At 44.3% G+C, this 23,216-nt stretch overlaps 2 protein-coding genes across 4 annotated transcripts in view; one reads left to right on the top strand and one right to left on the bottom strand.

Annotated features, from left to right (window-relative positions):
* Positions 1-10,473, bottom strand: part of LOC110501719 (E3 ubiquitin-protein ligase SH3RF3) — a 77,868-nt gene extending 67,395 nt beyond the window's left edge. Inside the window, exon 1 of the mRNA XM_036959071.2 lies at positions 9,767-10,473. Within this exon, the coding sequence (XP_036814966.1) occupies positions 9,767-10,141 (375 nt within the window). The 5' untranslated portion in view covers positions 10,142-10,473. The remainder of the gene's footprint in view (positions 1-9,766) is intronic.
* Positions 10,474-19,171: 8,698 nt separating this feature from the next.
* edar (ectodysplasin A receptor) overlaps positions 19,172-23,216 on the top strand; it is a 57,776-nt gene continuing 53,731 nt past the window's right edge. Inside the window, exon 1 of one of the 3 annotated variants that reach the window (XM_021579461.3) lies at positions 19,172-19,628. Coding sequence is in view for 1 of the 3 variants with exons in the window: in XM_036959070.2 (XP_036814965.1) it covers positions 21,678-21,693 (16 nt within the window). In the remaining 2 variants the exon portion in view is untranslated. Of the gene's footprint in view, positions 19,629-21,109; positions 21,737-23,216 lie in introns of those variants that run through there. The other 2 variants (XM_021579462.3, XM_036959070.2) reach the window with 2 other exon arrangements.

Raw genomic sequence — 23,216 nt, 5'->3', positions numbered from 1 at the left:
ACCTCTGAGACTATCACAGTGCAGGTGCATTTATACGGAGACTTGATTACACAAAGGTGGATTGTATTTATCATCATTAGTCATTTAGGTCAACATTGGATCATTCAGAGATCCTCACTGAACTTCTGGAGAGAGTTTGCTGCACTGAAAGTAAAGGGGCTGAATAATTTTGCACGCCCAATTTTTCAGTTTTTGATTTGTTAAAAAAGTTTGAAATATCCAATAAATGTCGTTCCACTTCATGATTGTGTCCCACTTGTTGTTGATTCTTCACAAAAAAATACAGTTTTATATCTTTATGTTTGAAGCCTGAAATGTGGCAAAAGGTCGCAAAGTTCAAGGGGGCCGAATACTTTCGCAAGGCACTGTATATATCCACTACCGTTCAAAAGTTTGGGGTCACTTAGAAATGTCCTTGTTTTCCATGAAAACATACATGAAATTAGATGCAAAATGAATATACAAGGTTATAAATAATGATTTTTCTTTTTCTCCCCAATTGTTAGTAGACTATCTTGTCTCATCACTACAACTCCCATACAGGCTCGGGAGAGACGAAGGTCAAGAGCCATGCGTCCTCCGAAACACAACCCAATCAAGCCACACTGCTTCTTAACACAGCGAGCATCCAACCCGGAAGCCAGCCGCACCAATGTGTCGGAGGAAACACCGTACACCTAGCGACCTGGTCAGCGTGCACTGCGCCCGGCCTGCCACAGGAGTCACTAGTGCGCGATGAGACAAGGATATCCCTACCGGCCAAACCCTCCCTAACCCGGACTACGCTAGGCCAATTGTGTGTCGCCCCATGGACCTACCGGTTCGGCTCTCGACAGAGCCTGGGCTCAAATGCTGTTGCTACAGATACTTAACTAGTCTAACGAAGGCCCATGGTATTGCTTCTTTAATCAGAACAACAGTTTTCAGCTGTGCTAACATTGTTGCAAAAGGGTTTTCTAATGATCAATTAGCCTTTCAAAATGATAAACTTGGATTAGCTAACAAAACGTGACATTGGAACACAGGAGTGATGGTTGCTGATAATGGGCCTCTGTACGCCATTCAAAATCAGCCGTTTCCAGCTACAAGAGTCATTTACAACATTAACAATGTCTACACTGTATTTCTGATCAATTTGATGTTATTTTAATAGTCAAAAAAATGTGCTTTTCTTTTAAAAACATGGACATGAAAGCTTTGTTGTAGAGCGTTTAACACAAAATCTGTGGAGGGGCCAGCTGAGTATTAGACTCATATGCATATAAATAGATGAGAGAGCTTCCTACTGCCTGAGCTATGTTGTTGATGTACATTGAGAAGAGTGAGGGGCCTAGGATCGAGCCTTGGGGTTCCTCGCGTTGGTTAGTGAGCGAAGCTGGGCAAAGTGTGCAGTTTGACTAGGCTACTGATATTGTCTGGGGTTGCTTGGCATGCAAAATTACTTGTAGATCAATGACTGTCAACACAGTTACTTGCAATTTGACACTGAAATGTGAGAGGTATTTTCAGAAGGTAGAAAGAATGTAATATGAGCAACAACAACAACAAAGTGAACCGGCCATTCGTAACGTTTGAATAGATATTCTGACTGATACATGCTACATTTGGCTCAGTTAAGGGGTCTGCAGACCGATGTACTTGTATCTTAAACATGTGAATCGGGACTGATGGGTATTGGTGAATCGTTACATCCCGTAGTACTCTACTGTGCTCTACTGTAATGTACGTACTGTAATGTCTAAACTTGTGAAACATAGACGTCTATGATTGGTTCAGATTTGGTCCGGTCCATACCAAATCTGAACCAATCATGGACACCTATGTTTGGACCAAATGAAGGCAGGTGTCTGTGGACAATGAAATCAAATCAAGACCACATTTGATGGATGGATGTCCGGTGTCGGTAGGTGCTCAGTGGTTGAGGATGCTGGTTACAGTAAATGGAAAGAGAGGGGGCTCATTGTTAGGTGTCAGTTAGAGCCGGGAGAAGTGACATTAATTGGAGAGAGAGAGAAAGGAGTGAGAAGAGACAGAGTGAGAGGGTGAGAGAGAGAGAGAGAGAGAGAGAGAGAGAGAGAGAAAGAGAGAGAGAGAGAGAGAGAGAGAGGGAGGGGAGGGGAGGAAGGAGATAGAGAAAGAGAAAGAGAGAGGGGGGGGGGGGGGGGGGTTGTCACACTTGCTTAGACCACCAGATGACAGAAAGAGAAAGACAACTGTTATCAGCGGAACATAATATTATGCCAGTGGAAGGGAGGACAATAGGAAGTGAACCAACTGTGGTCTGTGCCTACTATGATTTCCCATTGTAGCCAATTCAATTGCAGAAATGTTTGTTACAGATTTTTCTGAAATTCTGTTAACGTAAAAACATGACTAATTCATAGGTATACCTTAACTTGTTACTTCCCGGAACTTTCATTATCCTCCCTCCTCATGAGGGACAGAAATTATAAAATATCTTAAAGATACAGCATGTGGGTTTTTGGTAACGGCACAAGGCAATGTTTCTTCAATTTAAAAAATGTAGAAAAAAAATCTCCTAAATTAAATATGTGTTGATATTAGTCTGCAGGGGTCTTTACTTCAACATGATTTTGTTTTGGTTTATTTCTAATATATTTTAAGACTTTTTCTGGTAGATGTTTTATAAGACCTCTTTTCCATCTGTTTGACAAGAAATCAAAGCCTTTGCTTGTTCCTATTTTTTATGATGGAAAATGATTATATGCCTTAATTTCTCAAAAATATAGACTCTTATTTTTCATTTGACCCCCAATTTGACATGTTCCTATGAACTTGTTGGTGAACATGGGTCCTTTTACATAGAAATTACAGTAACATTGTCTGAGACCTTAAAACTTGTGTTAGCTCCCCGATTAAATTCCTAGGCTTTATCTCAGACATACAGTTGAAGTCGGAAGATTACATACACCTTAGCCAAATACATTGAAACTCAGTTTTTCACAATTCCTGACATTTAATCCTAGTAAAAATTCCCTGTCTTAGGTCAGTTAGGATCACCACTATATTTTAAGAATGTGAAATGTCAGAATAATAGTAGAGAGAATTATTTATTTCAGATTTTATTTCTTTCATCACATTCCCAGTGGGTCAGAAGTTTACATTACACTCAATTAGTATTTGGTAGCATTGCCTTTAAATTGTTTAACTTGGGTCAGACGTTTCGGGTAGCCTTCCACAAGCTGGGTAGCCCTCCACAAGCGTTTCGGGTAGCCTTCCACCCAATAAGTTTGGTGAATTTTGGGCCATTCCTCCTGACAGCGCTGGTGTACTGAGTCAGGGTTGTAGGCCTCCTTGCTTGCACACGCCTTTTCAGTTCTGCCCACACATTTTCTATAGGATTGATGTCAGGGCTTTGTGATGGCCAATCCAATACCTTGACATTGTTGTCCTTAAGCTATTTTGCCACAACGTTGGAAGTATACTTGGGGTCATTGTCCATTTGGAAGACCCATTTGCGACCAAGCTTTAACTTCCTGACTGATGTCTTGAGATGTTGCTTCAATATATCCACAATGATATCCACACCCCCTCATGATGCCATCTATTTTGTGAAGTGCACCAATCCCTCCTGCTGCAAAGCACCACCACAACATGATGCTGCCACCCCTGTGCTTCACATTTGGGATGGTGTTCTTCGGCTTGCAAGCCTCTCCCTTTTTCCTCCAAACATAACAATGGTCATTATGGCCAAACAGTTCAATTTTTTGTTTCACCAGACCAGAGGACATTTCACTAAAAAGTATGATCTTTGTCCCCATGTGCAGTTGCAAACCACAGACTGGCTTTTTTTATGGCGGTTTTGGAGCGGTGGCTTCTTCCTTGCTGAGCGGCTTTTCAAGTTGTGTCGATATAGGATTCGTTTTACTGTGGATATAGATACTTTTGTACCTGTTTCCTCCCACATCTTCACAAGGTCCTTTGCTGTTGTTCTGGGATTGATTTTCACTTTTCGCAAAAAAGTATGTTCATCTCTAGGAGACAGAACGCGTCTCCTTCCTGAGTGGAATGACGGCTGCATGGTCCCATGGTGTTTATACTTGCGTACTATTGTTTGTACAGAGGAACGTGGTACCTTCAGGTGTTTGGAAATTGCTCCCAAGGATGAACCAGACTTGTGGAGGTGTACAATTTTTTTTCTGAGGTCTTGGCTGATTTCTGATGATGCCAAGCAAATAGGCACTGAGTTTAGGTAGGCCTTGAAATACATCCACAGGTACACCTCCAATTGACTCAAATTATGTCAATTAGCCTATCAGAAGCTTCTAAAGACATTACATAATTTTCTGGAATTTTACAAGCTGTTTTAAGGCACAATCAACTTAGTGTATGTAAACTTATGACCCACTGGAATTGTGATACAGTGAATTATAAGTGAAATGATCTGTCTGTAAACAATTGTTAGAAAAATTACTTGTGTCATGCACAAAGTAGATGTCCTAACCGACTTGCCAAAACTATAGTTTGTTAATAAGACATTTGTGGAGTGGTTGAAAAACGAGTTTTACTGACTTCAACCTAAGTGTATGTAAACTTCCAACTTCAACTGTAGTACTGTGCACACAAATAGGCCTATTTTTTTTCTCCCTGCTCAATAAGAGATTACCAAACCATGTGAATTTGAGGTTGGGTGACGATAGGTTAGGACAGGCTGGTTTGGTAAGAGGCCACTAGTCTCTCTGTCAAGCTGCTCAGATTGAATGAGTCTCTCTGGATAAACATCACTTCACCTCGCACTGAGATAGAGAGAGATCCCCAGGCCTCCTGAAGAAACGGAGGTTTAATTTCCAGCAGGATAATCATCAGCATCACTCAACCAGGCAGAGAGCGGGATGGAGGGAGAGAGAGGCTCTAAAGATGATGGACTCTCCATTTCCTTTACACGCACAGAGATATAGCCAATTACACACACACTGCATCTCAAAGCACAGAGAGGACATAGCCAATTCCAGGCACTGGCAGGCAGAGTACAGAGAATAGGTTTTAAATTCTCCGTCAGGACTATGGAACTCTGCTAAGCTGCAACCTGAGATCGGAGCGGAGGTGTGTGTGTGCGTGTGTGTGTGGGGGGGGGGGGGGGTAGCAGCTAAATTAGGCTAATCAGCCTGATCAACGACATCATTTCCACATTTCCTTTGGCAACGTCTCTCTGTTTGAAAGGACTTATATCTCATAGCTCTGACACCTCTCTCTCTCTTCCTCTCTAGCCTTCTCTCCATCACTCCTGTTTTTTCTGTCTCTGTCTCTCCCTCTCTCCTCCTGTAGACTAAACAGAGAGAAAGCAGACCCTGGTCGCAACAGGATGTGGCACACTGCTCTCACGCACGCACACAGAGAGAGAGAGAGAGAGAGAGAGAGAGAGAGAGAGAGAGAGAGAGAATGAGAGAGTGAGAGATGTTTCCACTATATACGAGAGATGCTTCCATGATATAGCCTAATCCCTCAGAAAGTGTTCCACAGGAGACCATTAACACTTGACGTTCATAACAGTTTAGACCTGGAGGATGAATAACCATGTCTGGGACTTGAAGTCTTATGTTAGATCCTGTGATAATACATCAGGCTTTGGCTCAGTGGGCTGACACATTCTTGAGTTGCACAGAGAGGTGATCTGGTCAGTCACATTGGTAACAGATAATTTCTTATTATCCTCTCCTCCGTGTATGAATTCATTTTCTAGCACTCGGCCAGCCGCCAGACCTGACTGACTTCTTACCCTCATCTCCATACTAACAATGGTAGGGGGTTAACTTTGTGTGTGTGTGTGTGTGTGTGTGTGTGTGTGTGTGTTGTGGAGGGATGGGAGTTAACCCTTAACTTCTTAGTGATCCCTTCGCACGCCAATCCCGTTAATACTCATAATAATAATTAATAAATCATACAAGTGTTATACATGGGTTTAAAGATTAAATTCTTGTTAATCCAGCCACAGTGTCAGATTTCAAAAAGGCTTTACGGTGAAAGCAAACTATGCTAATATCTGAGGACAACACCCCATCAAACATACACATGAAAATCATAATTCAACCCGCCAGGCACAACACAAAAGTCAGAAAAAACATATAATGCATGCCTTACCTTTGAAGATCTTCTTCTGTTGGCACTCCAATATGTCCCATAAACATCACAAATGGTCCTTTTGTCCGATACATTATGTCGTTATATATCCAAAATGTCCATTTATTTGTCTCGTATGATTCAGAGAATACACATATAGGCTGGGGGGTGGAGATGCAGATAGTATATAGGCTGGGGGGTGGAGATGCAGATAGTATATAGGCTGGGGGTGGAGATGCAGATAGTGTATAGGCTGGGGGGTGGAGATGCAGATAGTGTATAGATGGGGAGGGAGATGCAGATAGTGTATAGGCAGGGGGTGGAGATGCAGATAGTATATAGGCTGGGGGTGGAGATGCAGATATGTGTGTATAGGCTGGAGGATGGAGATGCAGATAGTGTATAGGCTGGGGGGTGGAGATGCAGATAGTGTATAGGCAGGGGGGTGGAGATGCAGATAGTATATAGGCTGGGGGGTGGAGATGCAGATAGTATATAGGTAGGGGGGTGGAGATGCAGATAGTATATAGGCTGGGGGGTTGGAGATGCAGATAGTATATAGGCTGGGGGGTGGTGATGCAGATAGTATATAGGCTGGGCGGTAGAGATGCAGATAGTATATAGGCTGGGGGTGGAGATGCAGATAGTATATAGGCTGGGGGGTGGAGATGCAGATAGTATATAGGCTGGGGGGTGGAGATGCAGATAGTATATAGGCTGGGGGGTGGAGATGCAGATAGTATATAGGCTGGGGGGTGGAGATGCAGATAGTATATAGGTAGGGGGGTGGAGATGCAGATAGTATATAGGCTGGGGGGTTGGAGATGCAGATAGTATATAGGCTGGGGGGTGGTGATGCAGATAGTATATAGGCTGGGCGGTAGAGATGCAGATAGTATATAGGCTGGGGGTGGAGATGCAGATAGTATATAGGCTGGGGGGTGGAGATGCAGATAGTATATAGGCTGGGGGGTGGAGATGCAGATAGTATATAGGCTGGGGGGTGGAGATGCAGATAGTATATAGGCTGGGGGGTGGAGATGCAGATAGTATATAGGCTGGGGGTGGAGATGCAGATAGTATATAGGCTGGGGGTGGAGATGCAGATAGTATATAGGCTGGGGGGTGGAGATGCAGATAGTATATAGGCTGGGGGGTGGAGATGCAGATAGTATATAGGCTGGGGGGTGGAGATGCATATGCGTGTGTATAAGCAGATAGTATATAGGCTGAGGGTGGAGATGCAGATAGTATATAGGCTGGGGGGTGGAGATGCAGATAGTGTATAGGCTGGGGGTGGAGATGCAGATAGTATATAGGCTGGGGGGTGGAGATGCATATGTGTGTGTATAAGCTGGGGGGTGGAGATGCAGATAGTATATAGGCTGGGGGGTGGAGAATATACTATCTGCATCTCCACCCCCAGCCTATACACTATCTGCATCTCCACCCCCCAGCCTATATACTATCTGCATCTCCACCCTCAGCCTATATACTATCTACATCTCCACCCCCAGCCTATATACTATCTGCATCTCCACCCCCAGCCTATACACTATCTGCATCTCCACACCCCCAGCCTATACACTATCTGCATCTCCACCCCCCAGCCTATACACTATCTGCATCTCCACCCCCCAGCCTATACACTATCTGCATCTCCACCCCCAGCCTATACACTATCTGCATCTCCACCCCCCAGCCTATATACTATCTGCATCTCCACCCCCCAGCCTATACACTATCTGTATCTCCACCCCCCAGCCTGTACACCCCTCTCTTTTTGTTCTGCATTTCTCTCCCTTTTTCTCTCTCCCTCTCTCCCACTATAAGTCTCTCTCTCTCTCTTCATACAAGTACAACAATACTATATTGTTGTATGTGTGTATTACATCAGGCCAGGCAGCAATGTATACTATGTCTCTGCCAGACAGCCATAGGTCCTGTCAGTCAATTTATTACCATGCAAGATTAGCCAGAATCAACAACCAGACACTCATTACGTTACAGATTCCCTTTACCAATACTTCATTAATACCACATGAATACTGCATTAATACTTCATTATGACCACATTAATACTGCATGTGTCTGGCTCCCCTCAATGGGCTCTCCATATCATAGGCTCTCCCTGTGCGACTGTGTGTGTGTGTGTGTTTGTGTCAGCAAAGACAAAAGGTTCCCTCTGAATCCTCCCTGCTCTGCTCTTCATCCTTCAAACTGAAGCAGCCACACACACACACACACACATACACACACACACACACATACACACACACACACACACACACACACACACACACACACACACACACACACACACACACACACATATATATATATATATACAAACAGTCACACACACATACACACACTAAATGAGATTCCTGCTCCTTAATAAATGTTGAGGGTGTCTTTGCCAGAGTGTGAGTGCTCAGATGAATAAAGCACAGCTACGCCTGGCTGTCTAGTCTGAAGGAGACATCTTAAACTAACACATCGAGAGAGAGAGAGAGAGAGAGAGAGAGAGAGAGAGAGAGAGAGAGAGAGAGAGAGAGAGACAGAGAGAGACAGAGAGAGAGAGAGAGAGAGAGAGTTGGTTGCCTCGGAGCATTCCACACATCCACGATCAGTGTTTAGATTCTACTGCTTCTGCTGGTGGCTCTGGCAGGTCTGCTGGCTGCACCCCACCAGACACTCTGTCTCTCAGTCCTAGACTGTCCGTATGTTCAATAGTCACCCTGCTCCCCTTCAGTGGACTGGGAAGTATGAGAAGAAGAAACACTGGTATGTTAATAATTTATTTTAATTTTTTATTTAACCTTTATTTTACTAGGAAAGTCCGTTAATAACAAATTCTTATTTACAATGACGGCCTACCCCGGCCAAACCCGTACAAAGCTGGGCCAATTTAGCGCCGCCTTATGGGACTCCCAATCATGGCCTGATGTGATACAGCCTGGAATCGAACCAGGGACTGTAGTGACGCCTCTTGCACTGAGATGCAGTCCCTTAGATGCTGCGCTACTTGGGAGCCGGAACTCACAATCAAAGAGGATTGTGAGTTACATTTTGTATACTATGCACACTACTTGGGCCAAAGACATGACATGGCATGACATTAACCTTTTCAAACAAACAAACATAATGGGCCCAAACATCTGTTATCATAATAATCAAACTAGACTGTGTATAAGGAAGAACCCCAACATCCAACCATGTCATTGTTCTGGCTGCTTTGTTCAGTCTATGTTATGAAACATGCTATACTGCTGCAGCTCTAGACTACACAGCCAGCCAATGAGGTAACTAAACCATTTCTGTCTACACCTGGCTTGTCTGTCAAGCAACAACATGAATAGCACAGGTGAAGTACTCTCTCTTTCCATTATTCCCCACCCCCTCTCTCCCTCCCTCTATAATTGTCTTTAGCTGCAGGGGCCAGGGGTGGATATCACTGATGTCTTTCAGCACTTTATTGTATTTAACATTGAGGTGCTTTCTTTTCTTCCTGATGTCACATTAGATTTCCCAAACAGATTCCCAGCTATAATGCAATATCACCCCCCACACATGTTTACAGCAACTCTGTTCTGGAGGACTCCAGCCAAGGAACATTCTGTACAGCAAGTTGGCAGCCAACCAGCCCAAATACGACGTCAGATTAGACCGTAGCAGAGCCACGTACCTTGACCGGGGGGCTTCGTGTGGCCACCGGCATGTCCCTGATCCCACTGCCCGGGGGAGATGCGCTGATCCCGGCTGCACAGCCCTGAGACCGCCCGCCCCCCACCAGGGACTGCCTGGTACTGCCTCCATTCCGTGGCCGCTGTTTGATCCCGTCCAGCAGACGGACCAGCAAGATATTCGCGGGAAGATCATCCACCTCACAGCCGACTAGGATGCGACATTCTGGGCATCTCAGTTCGTTCCTGGAGCTGACTATGTTCTCCAAGCAGCGGCGACAGAAGGTGTGTTGGCAAGGCAGGACTTTAGCTGTAGTGTCCAGCCGCTCCAAACACACTGAACACTCCAATAGATCCAACAGAGACGACTCGTCCATCTCACACTGCGTTATTAATGACGTTAACCGAGTGCGTGTTGGTTTCTTGTTGCGCGTGTAATGCACCAGAAACTGAAGAATGCATATCGGCGTAAGGCTGTTTAAAAGCACAATTTCCCACAACAGAGCCCGTGCAGGGAACCAGGCAGCCCCTCTCGCTCTCTCTTCTATTTCTCCTCGCCCTCTCTCTCTCTTTGCTTGCTCGCACAGCTGTGCAGAATGCAGTGAGGTCACGCTCTGCTGTGCAATTTCCCACAACGAAGCCCATGCAGGCAACCAGGCAGCCCCTCTCGCTCTCTTCTTTCTCTCTCTCCCTCTGTGTGTGTGTGTGTGTGTGTGTGTGTGTGTGTGTGTGTGTGTGTGAGAAAGAGAGTGTGATGTTACTGTTATGGGGATGAACAAGAGTGTGGAATGCATTCAAGTGGTATAATAAAACACAGATTATCCCCAAAACCTGTCACCATCTCTGATGCGCTAGTAGTGTGGCTTATCTTTATAAATAATGTGTCAAGTCAATAAGCGAACTGAACCAGATATTTGGTAGACTCCATTAGGAGAGTAGGTAATTCTACCACAGAATAACCAACACCAGTGACGGTCGGTGCCATTTAAAATGAAGGAGGACGATTCAATTTTGTGATGAGCATGGCTTTATTTCTATTACAGCATATTGGATGACTGTCATTCATATTCCATTCACCCAGCTCAATATAACATCACTAGGTTTAGGCTACTACATGATGCTCACATTTTCTCTATACCCTCCATGAGGTTGCAACAACCTAGTCTATGAATGAAAGTTTACAACATAGGTGCACACGGGTCGAGAGAAAAATTTGAGGTGACAGACAGTGACACATGGACAGACACTATTGACTGCATCTAGCTGATCTAGGGTGTAATCATTAGTCCAGTAGTTAAAATTAGAGTTTCTATTGAACAAATTCAGGTTTGTTAATCCCCGTTTCGTTCCGTTTGCTTCCGTTTAAGAAACGTTTTTCAACAGAGTCTGTGGAATCCCCTGATCACACATAACCACAGTTCACTTTCATAGCAACCAAGTTGTATTCCTTTTCATGTCTATGCTCTCTCCTCCTCTCACTATTTCCTTTCGCTACTGGACTTCAATGCACAACACATCAGCTGTATGTGACCAGGCAAAAAAACTTTCCAAGCCAAACCATATCATAACCACTACACACAGCCTACATAGTTGTCACCATATTAGCTAAAGTAATGCCATAGTCAACATAGCTAATAGACCTAACGCATTAGTAAACCCACTACAATCTTGCAGTAACGTTGCAGTATACAGTCAGTAAGCAGTTTACCACTTACACAGGTGGGCACCAGTGGCAATACATTTGTAAAATCAGGATGTCCTCCGGAAGTTGTCATAATTACTGTGTAAGTCTATGGAAGGAGGTAAGAACCATGAGCCTCCTAGTCAATGTACCCAGAGGAGAACAGAAGCTAGCTGTCCTCCGGCTACTTAAAAAAAAAAATCTAATAAATGTTACCTTTATTTCACTAGGCAAGTCAGTTAAGAACAAATTCTTACTTACAATGACGACCTACTAAAAGGCAAAAGGCCTCCTGCAGGGACAGGGGCTAGGATTAAAACACTGAATAAAAAAAATATAGGACAAAACACACATCACGACAAGAGAGACAACACTTGCTCCTACCTATCTCTCTGATTTGGTCCTGCCGTACATACCTACACGTACGCTACAGTCACAAGACGCAGGCCTCCTAATTGTCCCTAGAATTTCTAAGCAAACAGCTGGAGGCAGGGCTTTCTCCTATAGAGCTCCATTTTTATGGAATGGTCTGCCTACCCATGTGAGAGACGCAGACTCGGTCTCAACCTTTAAGTCTTTACTGAAGACTCATCTTGTCACATTCTGACCTTTGTCTTTATTTAGTATGGTCAGGGCTGGAGTTGGGGTGGGCAGTCTATGTTTGTTTTTCTATGTTTGGTTTCTGTTTCGGCCTAGTATGGTTCTCAATCAGAGGCAGGTGTCGTTAGTTGTCTCTGATTAAGAATCGTACTTAAGTAGCCTGTGTTTCACTGTTGGTTTGTGGGTGTTTGTTTGTCGCCACACGGTACTGTTTCGGTTTCGGTCATGTTCACATTTATCGTTTTGTATTTTATAGTGTTCAGTTTATTTATTAAAGTAATCATCATGAACACTTATCACGCTGCTGCATCTTGGTCCGATCCTTACTCCTCTTCAGACGAAGAGGAGATCTGCCGTTACACATCTCTTCAGTGGGTCATATGATTGAGTGTAGTCTGGCCTAGGAGTGTGAAGGTGAACGGAAAGGCTCTGGAACAACGAACCGCCCTTGCTGTCTCTGCCTGGCCGGTTCCCCTCTTTCCACTGGGATTCTCTGCCTATAACCCTATTACAGGGGCTGAGTCATTGGCTTACTGCTGCTCTTTCATGCCGTCCCTAGGAGGGGTGCGTCACTTGAGTGGGTTGAGTCACTGATGTGATCTTCCTGTTTGGGTTGGTGACCCCCTTGGGTTGTGCCGTGGCGGAGATGTTTGTGGGCTATACTCGGCCTTGTCTCAGGATGGTAAATTGGTGGTTGAAGATATCCCTCTAGTGGTGTGGGGGCTGAACTTTGGCAAAGTGGGTGGGGTTATATCCTTCCTGTTTGGCCCTGTCCGGGGGTATCATCGGATGGGGCCACAGTGTCTCCTGACCCCTCCTGTCTCAGCCTCCAGTATTTATGCTGCAGTAGTTTATGTGTCGGGGGGCTAGGCTCAGTTTGTTATATCTGGAGTACTTCTCCTGTCTTATCCGGTGTCCTGTGTGAATTTAAGTATGCTTTCTCTAATTCTCTTTCTCTCTTTCTTTCTTTCTTTCTCTCTCTCGGAGGACCTGAGCCCTAGGACCATGCCTCAGGACTACCTGGCATGATGACTCCTTGCTGTCCCCAGTCCACCTGGCCGTGCTGCTGCTCCAGTTTCAACTGTTCTACCTGCGGCTATGGAATCCTGACCTGCTCACCGGACGTGCAACTTGTCCCAGACCTGCTGTTTTCAACTCTCTAGAGACAGCAGGTGTGGTAGAGATACTCTTAATGATCGGCTATGAAAAGCCAACTGACATTTACTCCTGAGGTGCTGACTTGCTGCACCCTCGACAACTACTGTGATTATTATTATTTGACCATGTTGGTCATTTATGAACATTTGAACATCTTGGCCATGTTCTGTTATAATCTCCACCCGGCACAGCCAGAAGAGGACTGGCCACCCCTCATAGCCTGGTTCCTCTCTAGGTTTCTTCCTAGGTTTTGGCCTTTCAAGGGAGTTTTTCCTAGCCACCGTGCTTCTACACCTGCATTGCTTGCTGTTTGCGGTTTTAGGCTGGGTTTCTGTACAGCACTTTGAGATATCAGCTGATGTACGAAGGGCTATATAAATACATTTGATTTGAACACAACACTATATAAAAAGAGACCTAAGACAACAGCATAGCAAGGTAGCAACACATGACAACACAGCATGGTAGCAACACAACATAACAACAACATTTTAGCAGCACAACATGGCAGCAGCACAACATGGTAACAGCACAAAACATGATACAAACATTATTGGGTACAGAGAACAGAAAAAAGGGCAAGAAGTTAGAGACAACAATACATCACGCAAAGCAGCCACAACTGTCAGTAAGAGTGTCCATGATTGAGTCCATGATGGAATGGAGAGATGGAGATAAAACTATCCAGTTTGAGTGTTTGTTGCAACTCGTTCCAGTCGTTAGCTGCAGCGAACTGAAAAGAGGAGCGACCCAGGGATGTGTGTGCTTTGGGGACCCTTTAACAGAATGTGACTTGCAGAATGGGTGTTGTATGTGGAGGATGAGGGCTGCAGTAGGTATCTCAGATAGGGGGGAGTGAGGCCTAAGAGGGTTTTATAAATAAGCATCAACCAGTGGGTCTTGCAAGGGGTATACAAAGATGACCAGTTTACAGAGTATAGAGTGCATTGATGTGTCCTATAAGGAGCATTGGTGGCAAATCTGATGGCCGAATGGTAAAGAACATCTAGCCGTTCGAGAGCACTCTTACCTGCCGATCTATAAATTACGTCTCTGTAATCTAGCATGGGTAGGACGGTCATCTGAATCAGGGTTAGTTTGACAGCTGGGGTGAAAGAGGAGTGATTACTTTAGAGGAAACCAAGTCTAGACTTAACTTTAGCCTGCAGCTTTGATATGTGCTTAGAGAATGACAGTGTAACGTCATACTCCAAGTACTTGTATGAGGTGACTACCTCAAGCTCTAAACCCTCAGAGGTAGTAATCATACTCGTGGGGAGATGGGCATTCTTCTTACCAAACCACATAACCTTTGTTTTGGAGGTGTTCAGAACAAGGTTAAGGGCATAGAAAACTTGTTGGACACTAAGAAAGCTTTGTCGTAGAGCGTTTAACACAAAACCCAGGGAGGGGCCAGCTGAGTATAAGACTATCATCTGCATTGAAATGGATGAGAGAGCTTCCCACTGCCTGAGCTATGTTGTTGATGTAAATTAAGAAGAGCGTGCGGCCTAGGATCGAGCCTTGGTGACAGGCAGTGGCTGAGACAGCAGATGTTCTGACTTTATACACTGCACTCTTTGAGAGAGGTAGTTAGCAAACCAGGCCAAAGACCCCACAGAGACACCAATACTCCTTAGCCAGCCCACAATAATGAAACGGTCTACTGTATCAAAAGCCTTGGTCAAGTCAATGAAAATAGCAGCACAACATTGCTTGGAATCAAGGGCAATGGTGACATCATTGAGGACCTTTAAGGTTGCAGTGACACATCCATAACCTGAGAGGAAACCAGATTGTATACCAGAGAGAATACTATAAACATCAAGAAAGCCAGTCAGTTGATGATTGACAAGTTTTTCCAACACTTTTGATTAACAGGGCAAAATAGAAATAGGTCTATAACAGTTAGGATCAGCTTAATCTCTCCCTTTAAATAAAGGACGAACCATGGCTGCCTTCCACGCAATGGAAGCCTCCCCAGAGAGGAGAGACAGGCTGAAAACATCAGAGAGAGGCTTGGTGATGATAGGGGCAGCAACCTTAAAGACGAAAGGGTGTAAACCATCTGACCCAGATGTTTTTTTGGGGTCATGTTAAGGAGCTCCTTTAGCACCTCGGACTCAGTGGCAGCCTGCAGGGAGAAACTTTGTAGCGGGGCAGGGGAAAAGAAGGAGGAGCATTGGGGCTAGTCGCATTAGAAGGGGTGGGAAATGAGGAAATGTTGGACGGGCAAGGTGGCATGGCTCAGTCAAATGATTTTTTTTTCTTCTCGCTAGTTGGCTATATAGGTCTGCTAATACAGGACTTGTAAAGGCCCATTGCACTACTTTTGTGATTAATATTAACATGTGTTTTCATTCAGATATTTCAGGGAGTGCTGCAGCACCCTCATCACCCCTACTTCCTGCGGCTACGCATCAGTCAGACCAGAGCAGACAAATGTGTGAAGATACTGCCACCCTGCTGACATCTAAAGAAATATCTGTTGTTTGTATTGTGGACAGAGGGTAGTCTAGTATTGATGGTAACAGAGAGGTTCTAACGGCGCCTGCTGGTGACATGTTGAACTGATCCATAGCCCAGATGTTTTGATGAAACATATTAACTGCTTGAGCCTATCCTGTAAGATCTAAGAGGTTGCTCTTGGACTGAACACACACACACATTCCTAGTTGCCACCCAAACCATGTTTCTGGTTTGAAATGACACCATAGTGCACTCCTATTTCACAGAGCCTTATACAGGGAACAGAGTACCACTTCAGATGCAGTCTAAGTTCCTGTTAGAGCCCCATGGCTGAGGAAGGAGAAGGTCTGTCAGCTGCACAGTACATTTTGTCTCTGTCTCTGTCTGTCTCTACCTGTTTCTCACGTTTAACTCCTGCCCCAGGGTGTGTGTGTGTGTGTGTGTGTGTGTGTGTGTGGCTGCTTCAGTTTGAAGGATGAAGAGCAGGGAGGATTCAGAGGGAACCTTTTGTCTTTGCCGACACAAACACACACACACACACACAGTCGCACAGGGAGAGCCCATTGGGGGGGGGGGGGGGGGGGGGGTTATTAAGTGGCAGGCTATGAGTTGAGTTCCACAGATCAGACATCCTGCCTGGCTAAGGGGCGGCACTGTTATCTACCACCCACAGAGACGAGCACAGGGCCTAAACCTCCTGACGTGTGTGTGTGTGTGTGTGTGTGTGTGTGTGTGTGTGTGTGTGTGTGTGTGTGTTTGTGTGCAGGGCCACCTCTAGCCTTTTGGAGGGCCTAAGTGAGATTTGGTTGGTAAAATATAAAATGTTGGCAGTGTTAAAGTACATTTCCTGCAATTCTACACATTCTGTCATGGGGCGGTGAGAAGCTTTTGCAGTTTTTAAGCTAATTTTCTGCAATTCTACAAATGTTGCAATGACTTATGCCATGTTCATATCACATCTGTGTGAGAGTGACTAACAAAATCAAAAGGGGTCCCTTGGAGGTCAGGGGTCCCTTGGAGGCCCTTGGAGGCCCTTGGAGGCCATGAGCACATGCGCTGCGTGCCCGGTCGGTGATTTGGTGATGATTAGGCCTACTACAAGGTTTAGATAGCTGGTAGAATACCTTACTAGTGTGAGGTTCTAAATGAACCTAGTAAAACTGACGATTAGTAAAGCTTAAACCAAGTTCATTCACCCATTGGGTCATACAGCTGCATAAGACAAAGACATGGTTCCACCTGCGGTAGTGTATATATATATATATATATATATATATTTTACCTGGCAAGTCAGTTAAGAACAAATTCTTATTTACAATTACAGTCTACCGGGGAACAGTGGGTTAACTTGTTCAGGGGCAGAATGACAGATTTTTACCTTGTCAGCTCAGGGATTTGATCCAGCAACCTTTCAGTTACTGGCCCAATGCTCTAGGCTACCTGCCATCCCATATATACCCCAATTTGGGGTGGAATCTCCCCCTTCTCTCTAAACATGACATCTTTGTTGCTAGGCAGGAAATAAACTATTCCTTCTCCCTTAACGTGATCTGACCTGAGCTTGGCCCCCTTCCTCACTAAACCACCATCTCTCCACCCTTATCAGTGCCTGCCAACATGTGATCGTCTTTCCTTCACTCAGTACAATCCAAGCTTAAAGGCCTCCACCATATACATTCCTCCTACAGATAACCATTCACTTCTGGTATAGGTAGACCCTCCTAGACTATAGCACTCAATATTTCAATAGGATACCTGATCATTAACACTATTCCAAGTTTAGGAGTCAGAACCCAGAACCCATCACTAGCAATACAAAATGTTTTTCTGACATGGGTGCTAATTGAGTGACTGACATAACAAGTGGAAAACTGCTGATGCACTACCAAATTAAAACATTGCACCTTGTGTATTCTACTTTTCAAACTATCTTAGTTCCTAAAAAAACAAACATTTGTATTAAATTTTTTTGGGGTCGTGGGGCCCCCTAGCAGCGTGTAGTCTACGAATAGGAAGAGGCGGCTGTGTGTGTGTGTTCACCTACACCCCCAGTCAGAGACTTCACATGCCCAGTCTGAAAAACGATTGGACTTTACAGTCACAAAGACTCACAAATAGAGGCAGATATGAAATGTCATCATCGATATGATGGCCCACCATAAGCAAGCAAGTAAGTTTCTACGTGTGTGTAACTAGCCCCTCCCTCTCCTGCCCACATGTTATGTGTGTTTCATCTAACCATCCCAAACGCAATTCACCACTGAAAATCTGTGTCTGAGTGTTGTAAAGAAAACAGTTGTGAAGTTGTTATATTTAAAACTGACTGTACATCAATAATGTTACCAATAGGCTAGCCTTCTCTCTTCACCCAATGTCCTTCCACCGTGGAAACTAGGTTAGCTGACACTGCAGTCCCCATGGTAACATAATTTGCTCTCCTGTTGAAGAGTACAGTGGTTAGAGGACAGCATACACGTATGTGTGCGTGTGTGTGTTGTGTGTATGAGGACGTGTATTTTCAGGAGAGGATAGAATATGCCCACCTTTACAGAGTACCCATCATGCAAAGCGTCAGGAGCCTGGAACTCCTGTGACTTACATGGATGGCTAAATATAGTTTAAACTTTAAATAGAGAGAAGAAGTCTCCGATATTTGTTTTGGCTTCAGTAGCTAGATAACTTCCTCCTACACCAGCTGTCTTTATTAAAGACCTGATATTGGCCTTATCGCTGTTGGCTTTAGAAGACAGCTGACTGGGGTTCTGTTTGCTCTGGCTGTGGTCCTATGGTAGTAGTAATCTGGAGTAATGTAATATGATAGGTGTTTTCATCCCAGTGAGGCTCTGTTGCTCTTCACTGGTCTCTTTGTTTGTCAGTCTGTCTGTCTGTCGGTCAGGAAGGAAGGAAGCTGCTCCTGTGAGGATCAGAGATGAGAGGATGAGAGGGCCACCGGGCTCAGAGCTGCCAGAGAGAGAGAGGGGAGTGAGAGGAGAGAGAGAGAAAGAGAGGGGGGGGGGCAGAAAGGTATAATTATAGGACTTACAGGAGTTAGCTCTTCAAACACACCTCTCTCTCCTCAGAAGCTCTAAGCACCTCTTTTATCTGCTCTTTCCTGCGGAGGAGCGGAGAGGAAGGGGAGAGGAAGGGGAGAGGGAGACCGGGCAGAGTAAGGAGAGAAGACAGACAGAGAGGCAGAGTGGTGGAGTCTCTTTGGTCAGTTCTCGTGCCTCAGGGAAAGTCCAGGGTTCGGTCCGTCCCAAACAACTGGCGCCGACTGATAAACAAATAAATAAACATCACATCAATAACTCAACACTCATAAACAAGAAGGAACATTTCAAATCTTAGACACATGAACCAGAGTCTGAAGCTTTCATGTTCTTTAAAGGTACAAAGTATGAAGTTTAATGCTCCCCTTTTATTTCTGGACCAACAACAAGGATACCAGATATAAACACAAACCCCTCCTCTCCCTTCCTCTCTCTCTCAATTAGCTTGATGGCACACTGATGAAAGGATAGATGCAGATACATGTGAGTAGATTTATTGAATGGTCTCCGTCTCACCACATCAGTAGCCTAACAGTAGCTAGAATAGGTTAATTCAATAGCCTACCAAGAGGAGATGTATTGTTTGGGGTTCACCTCTAGATGTCGTAGTGGAGTTGTGGAGGCACATAAATACCATTCGCTACCTGCATCAGGTTGATCCTCATCTCCTAGGGCGGAGAAAATGTATATTTTCCTGTGAGGAGGAGCTACTGTGGATCGCCGGCCATGCACACGGTGGGCTGAAAACAGCCAGATTAACGAAGGATTTGTTTACAGCTGTTTAGATATTGGTGATGCCTGTCAGACGGCTCAATAGAGTCTGATCATTAAGCTACAGCAGTCCGCTCAGAGATATAGGCTACTCGCCGCCAGACCTGTCCCGTCTCAACTCCACTCTACACGCAGGTAAAGTGCTTTGGAATGTAAAACGGGATTGCTGCAAGATTTGGGGAAATTCCTGGAACATTTATGCTGCAGACACATATATAGCCTACTTAACTGTAATTTAAATTTTCGAAAATAACTGCATGTGTTACATTGTTTGTTGGTCGAAAATCAAGCAAATATTCAGAAAAGTTAGCCACTGTTGTAAAGATATAAATGGACAAATGTCAAATTATCTACATATTTAAATAGGCCAGTTTATCTGCCTTAAATATTTGATAATATAGCCTAGTAATTGCTCTAAACCGGAGTTTCTTTTTCATACCGGTATTTCAGTTTATATTAGACCTGTAGTTGATTGCATGATAGTAGAGCGCAGTGTGTGAGTGTGTGTGGTCGCCATGTGTTTAGGGCACCAGGTTTATTGTTGATCCATTGGGGATGTAGCCTACCATCGTGGAGGTAATTGTTACATGAAGAGAGCATGGGCTCTTAGTTCACCTCTCATCTCCCGAGAGAGACAGCGGGTTCTGAGACAGCGACGGGTCCTGATCGGTCCCGATCCCGGTGTGTGCTTTACTCTTCTCTCAATCCTCTCCGCATAATTGTTTTGACGGTGCCGCCTGGTTTTCGCCCTCCCCGGGCCCTGGGGGAACTCCTGGCCGCAGACAGGCAGCCTAACCCGGGCTCGACATGCTGGGTCCTGACGCTCTCTGAAGTCTGGAGCTTTGAACTACGGCTGCAGCGCTGAGGGTGGAAATCAATCCCTCACTCTGTGTCTCTGCTCTCCGAACCCTCTCCCTCTCCCCCCGGCACACCGCCGCAGTTTTTCATGTTTGAGGTAGAAAGGATAAATAAAGAAGAAGCGTCAGAAAGAAAAAGTGTAACTCATCTTCAAAGCTTTAGTATGGCGCCGCAGGATTAAATGGATGAAAGGAAATACTGATCATAATAACAACAAATGTAGCAATGATAATATGAATATTTGCGTAGTAATAATTCGGATAGGCTAATAGCTTTTTTAGTGGCATAGTAAGGAATTTAGCTGTATCACTGAAATTCTGCTGATAAAATTTTAAACTTAAAAAAGTTAATTATATATATTTGTTAAAGACATCATATCTTATTTTGAAGGTTTAGAATGTTCTGTACAAGGACAATGGTGACGTGTGCCTGACAAGCCTGCACTATAGACGTAATAGGCTATAATAAGTTTACAAATTAATGCAGATTTCTGGAGAACAAACACATATCCTGTCTCCAGATACAGGTAGCAGAAAGTTCTCATTATGTCAGATAATATTAAATTCAAACAATATGTATCCTAATATAGATTCAAATGTAACACTCAAGTTTTTAAGCAGATTCACAGATATCTCCCTTTAAGGTGATTGAGCTCGTCTCAATAGAAGATGTTGATTTCCTTATCCTTAAATGTGTAAATAGATAACCATACGAGCTGACCTGTAACAGATGTTGTTCTAACTTTCAAAATACACCGTAATCTAAGCAGATCCAATGTCCATATATTAACATGGTGTGTCATTGAAGGAGTGTATCCTCCATGCATCAATTCACTTTCAGTAATAATTGTGTTATAACCTAATGTGTTTGAGGAGAGAAGAGGGAGAAGGGTCAGAAGGGTCACTACTCTCTCTCTCTTCTACTGTATGTCTGGCTGTTTGAGGCTAATGAGACGTTGTCAGTCCAGTCCGTCAGACCAAAGCCCAGGGTCCCATAGCCCACTGCTTGGAGTCCTCTACTCACTAGAGCCCAGCCCCTCTCCGACCCCTCGACTCTTGTGCTACAGACACCATAACCATCCCACACTAAACACAAATGGACTGACAGACAGATGGTCAGCCGTTCTGCTGTCATGCTAAAGACTAAGGAACAGAGAGACGCAGACCGAAACCGTTTTTCCCACCTGCTAATGAGTTAGACACAGTAAATGGACCCGCCCACCTACAATAACGCTCAATAGATAAAGCATTAGACGAAGGTAATATGGAGAGAGAGACGTTCTGCCTCAGTGGAGGTAAAGAAGAGAGGGATTAGGGAGAGGCGACGATGAAAGACAGATCACGTAAGACAGAAATCAAAGGGACTACTGAGTGGTGTGGCTGGAGGTATGTATGTATGTGTGTGTGTGTGTGTGTGTGTGTGTGTGTGTGTGTGTGTGTGTGTGTGTGTGTGTGACAACTCCTTTTAATGTGCATTAAGAGTTTGTTTTTCCTGCACTCTGAAAGGGGATAGTCAGTCTGTAATTAAAGCAATCAGAGATGAAGAGAGATGAAGAGACTACACCAGATACACACACACACACAACCACACCACACACACACACACACACACACACACACACACACACACACACACACACACACACAGACACACACACACACACACACACACACAGTTGTATCAGTACAGCCTTGTGATGATATGAACCTGTTTAATAACTCTGGAGTGTCTCTGAAAACATGGAAACAATCTGATATAAGCTTCATCTCCATGAATCATCTGATGTTTATGATGCGCCATTAAATAGAAGAACAAATATGTTGAGTCAATGTACAATTGTAAGGCAACCAGCTCCAAAATGTTTGTGTGTAAACATTTTGTTGAGCAAACTCACAGCTGGTTGCCTTCCAATTGTACGTTGAATCAACATGTTTTTTAGTTTTTTTTTACAGTGTAGTCTTTCAGTAAAGAAATCAAACTCTGTCCTTTCAATCCCTGCCGCACCCACCTACTCACTTCCAACTGCTGTTAATGCCTGGGTGTATTTTCATGTGTATTTCAATGTGTATTTAATACTTGTGCTGTTTGTTGGCTGCAAAGTGTTTAGTTCTAATGAGAACAAACTGTCTTCAGTACCCAATGTTCTCCCTTCCCCCAGCCCTGTTTATGATGTTTCTGCATGGAGGTTAGTTGTAGTGGTAACATGTGTTTGAGATATGAGAGCATTTGGCAGGTCTGTATGTATTAAAGAGGAATAATTGGCTTTAAAGGAGAAATCCTCCAGTATCTGACTGATTGTGTTTAGGAGTTGTTCATTAGTTGGAAGCAGCAGGATGGTGTGTTGTGTGTGTGTGTGTGTGTTCGTACGTTTGTGAGAGAGAGACAGAGAGGAGAGGGCAAAATGCGGAGAGGAAAGTACAGGAGAAAAGGAGAGAAGGCTTTAGAATGGAAAACAGACATTGACTACAGAAGGTTGAGACTAATGCCAAGAGTCCAGCACTTCACTTCATCCAAGTATTTGTTTAATTGTCATCAGAATTAAACCACAGGCATATGAACCCCATGCACTTTGTATTTGTGCATGCACACATATGTGCACACGTGTACTTGTATGTATGTGTGTGTGTGTGTGTGTGTGTGCACGAATATGCACGCGTCTGTGTGAGAAAGGGTTTAATTGGGTTCTTGGCTTCATCTCCTCCCTGATTGCTTTGTTAGAGAAGCCACATCCTAATCTGACAGAGTCATTATCAACTCACAGTAAATATCCATTACGGGGTTAAACATTCATTTCCGTTGCGTCCTTTAGATGATAGATCACATCTGTTACCACAGAGAGATCAGGGAACGGGGGTTGGGGTTAGA

Source organism: Oncorhynchus mykiss, chromosome 22 (assembly GCF_057628025.1).
Source record: "Oncorhynchus mykiss isolate SJ-2025 chromosome 22, ASM5762802v1, whole genome shotgun sequence".
Classification (NCBI taxonomy): domain Eukaryota; kingdom Metazoa; phylum Chordata; class Actinopteri; order Salmoniformes; family Salmonidae; genus Oncorhynchus; species Oncorhynchus mykiss.
This window is presented reverse-complemented; position numbering and strand designations above follow the sequence as displayed.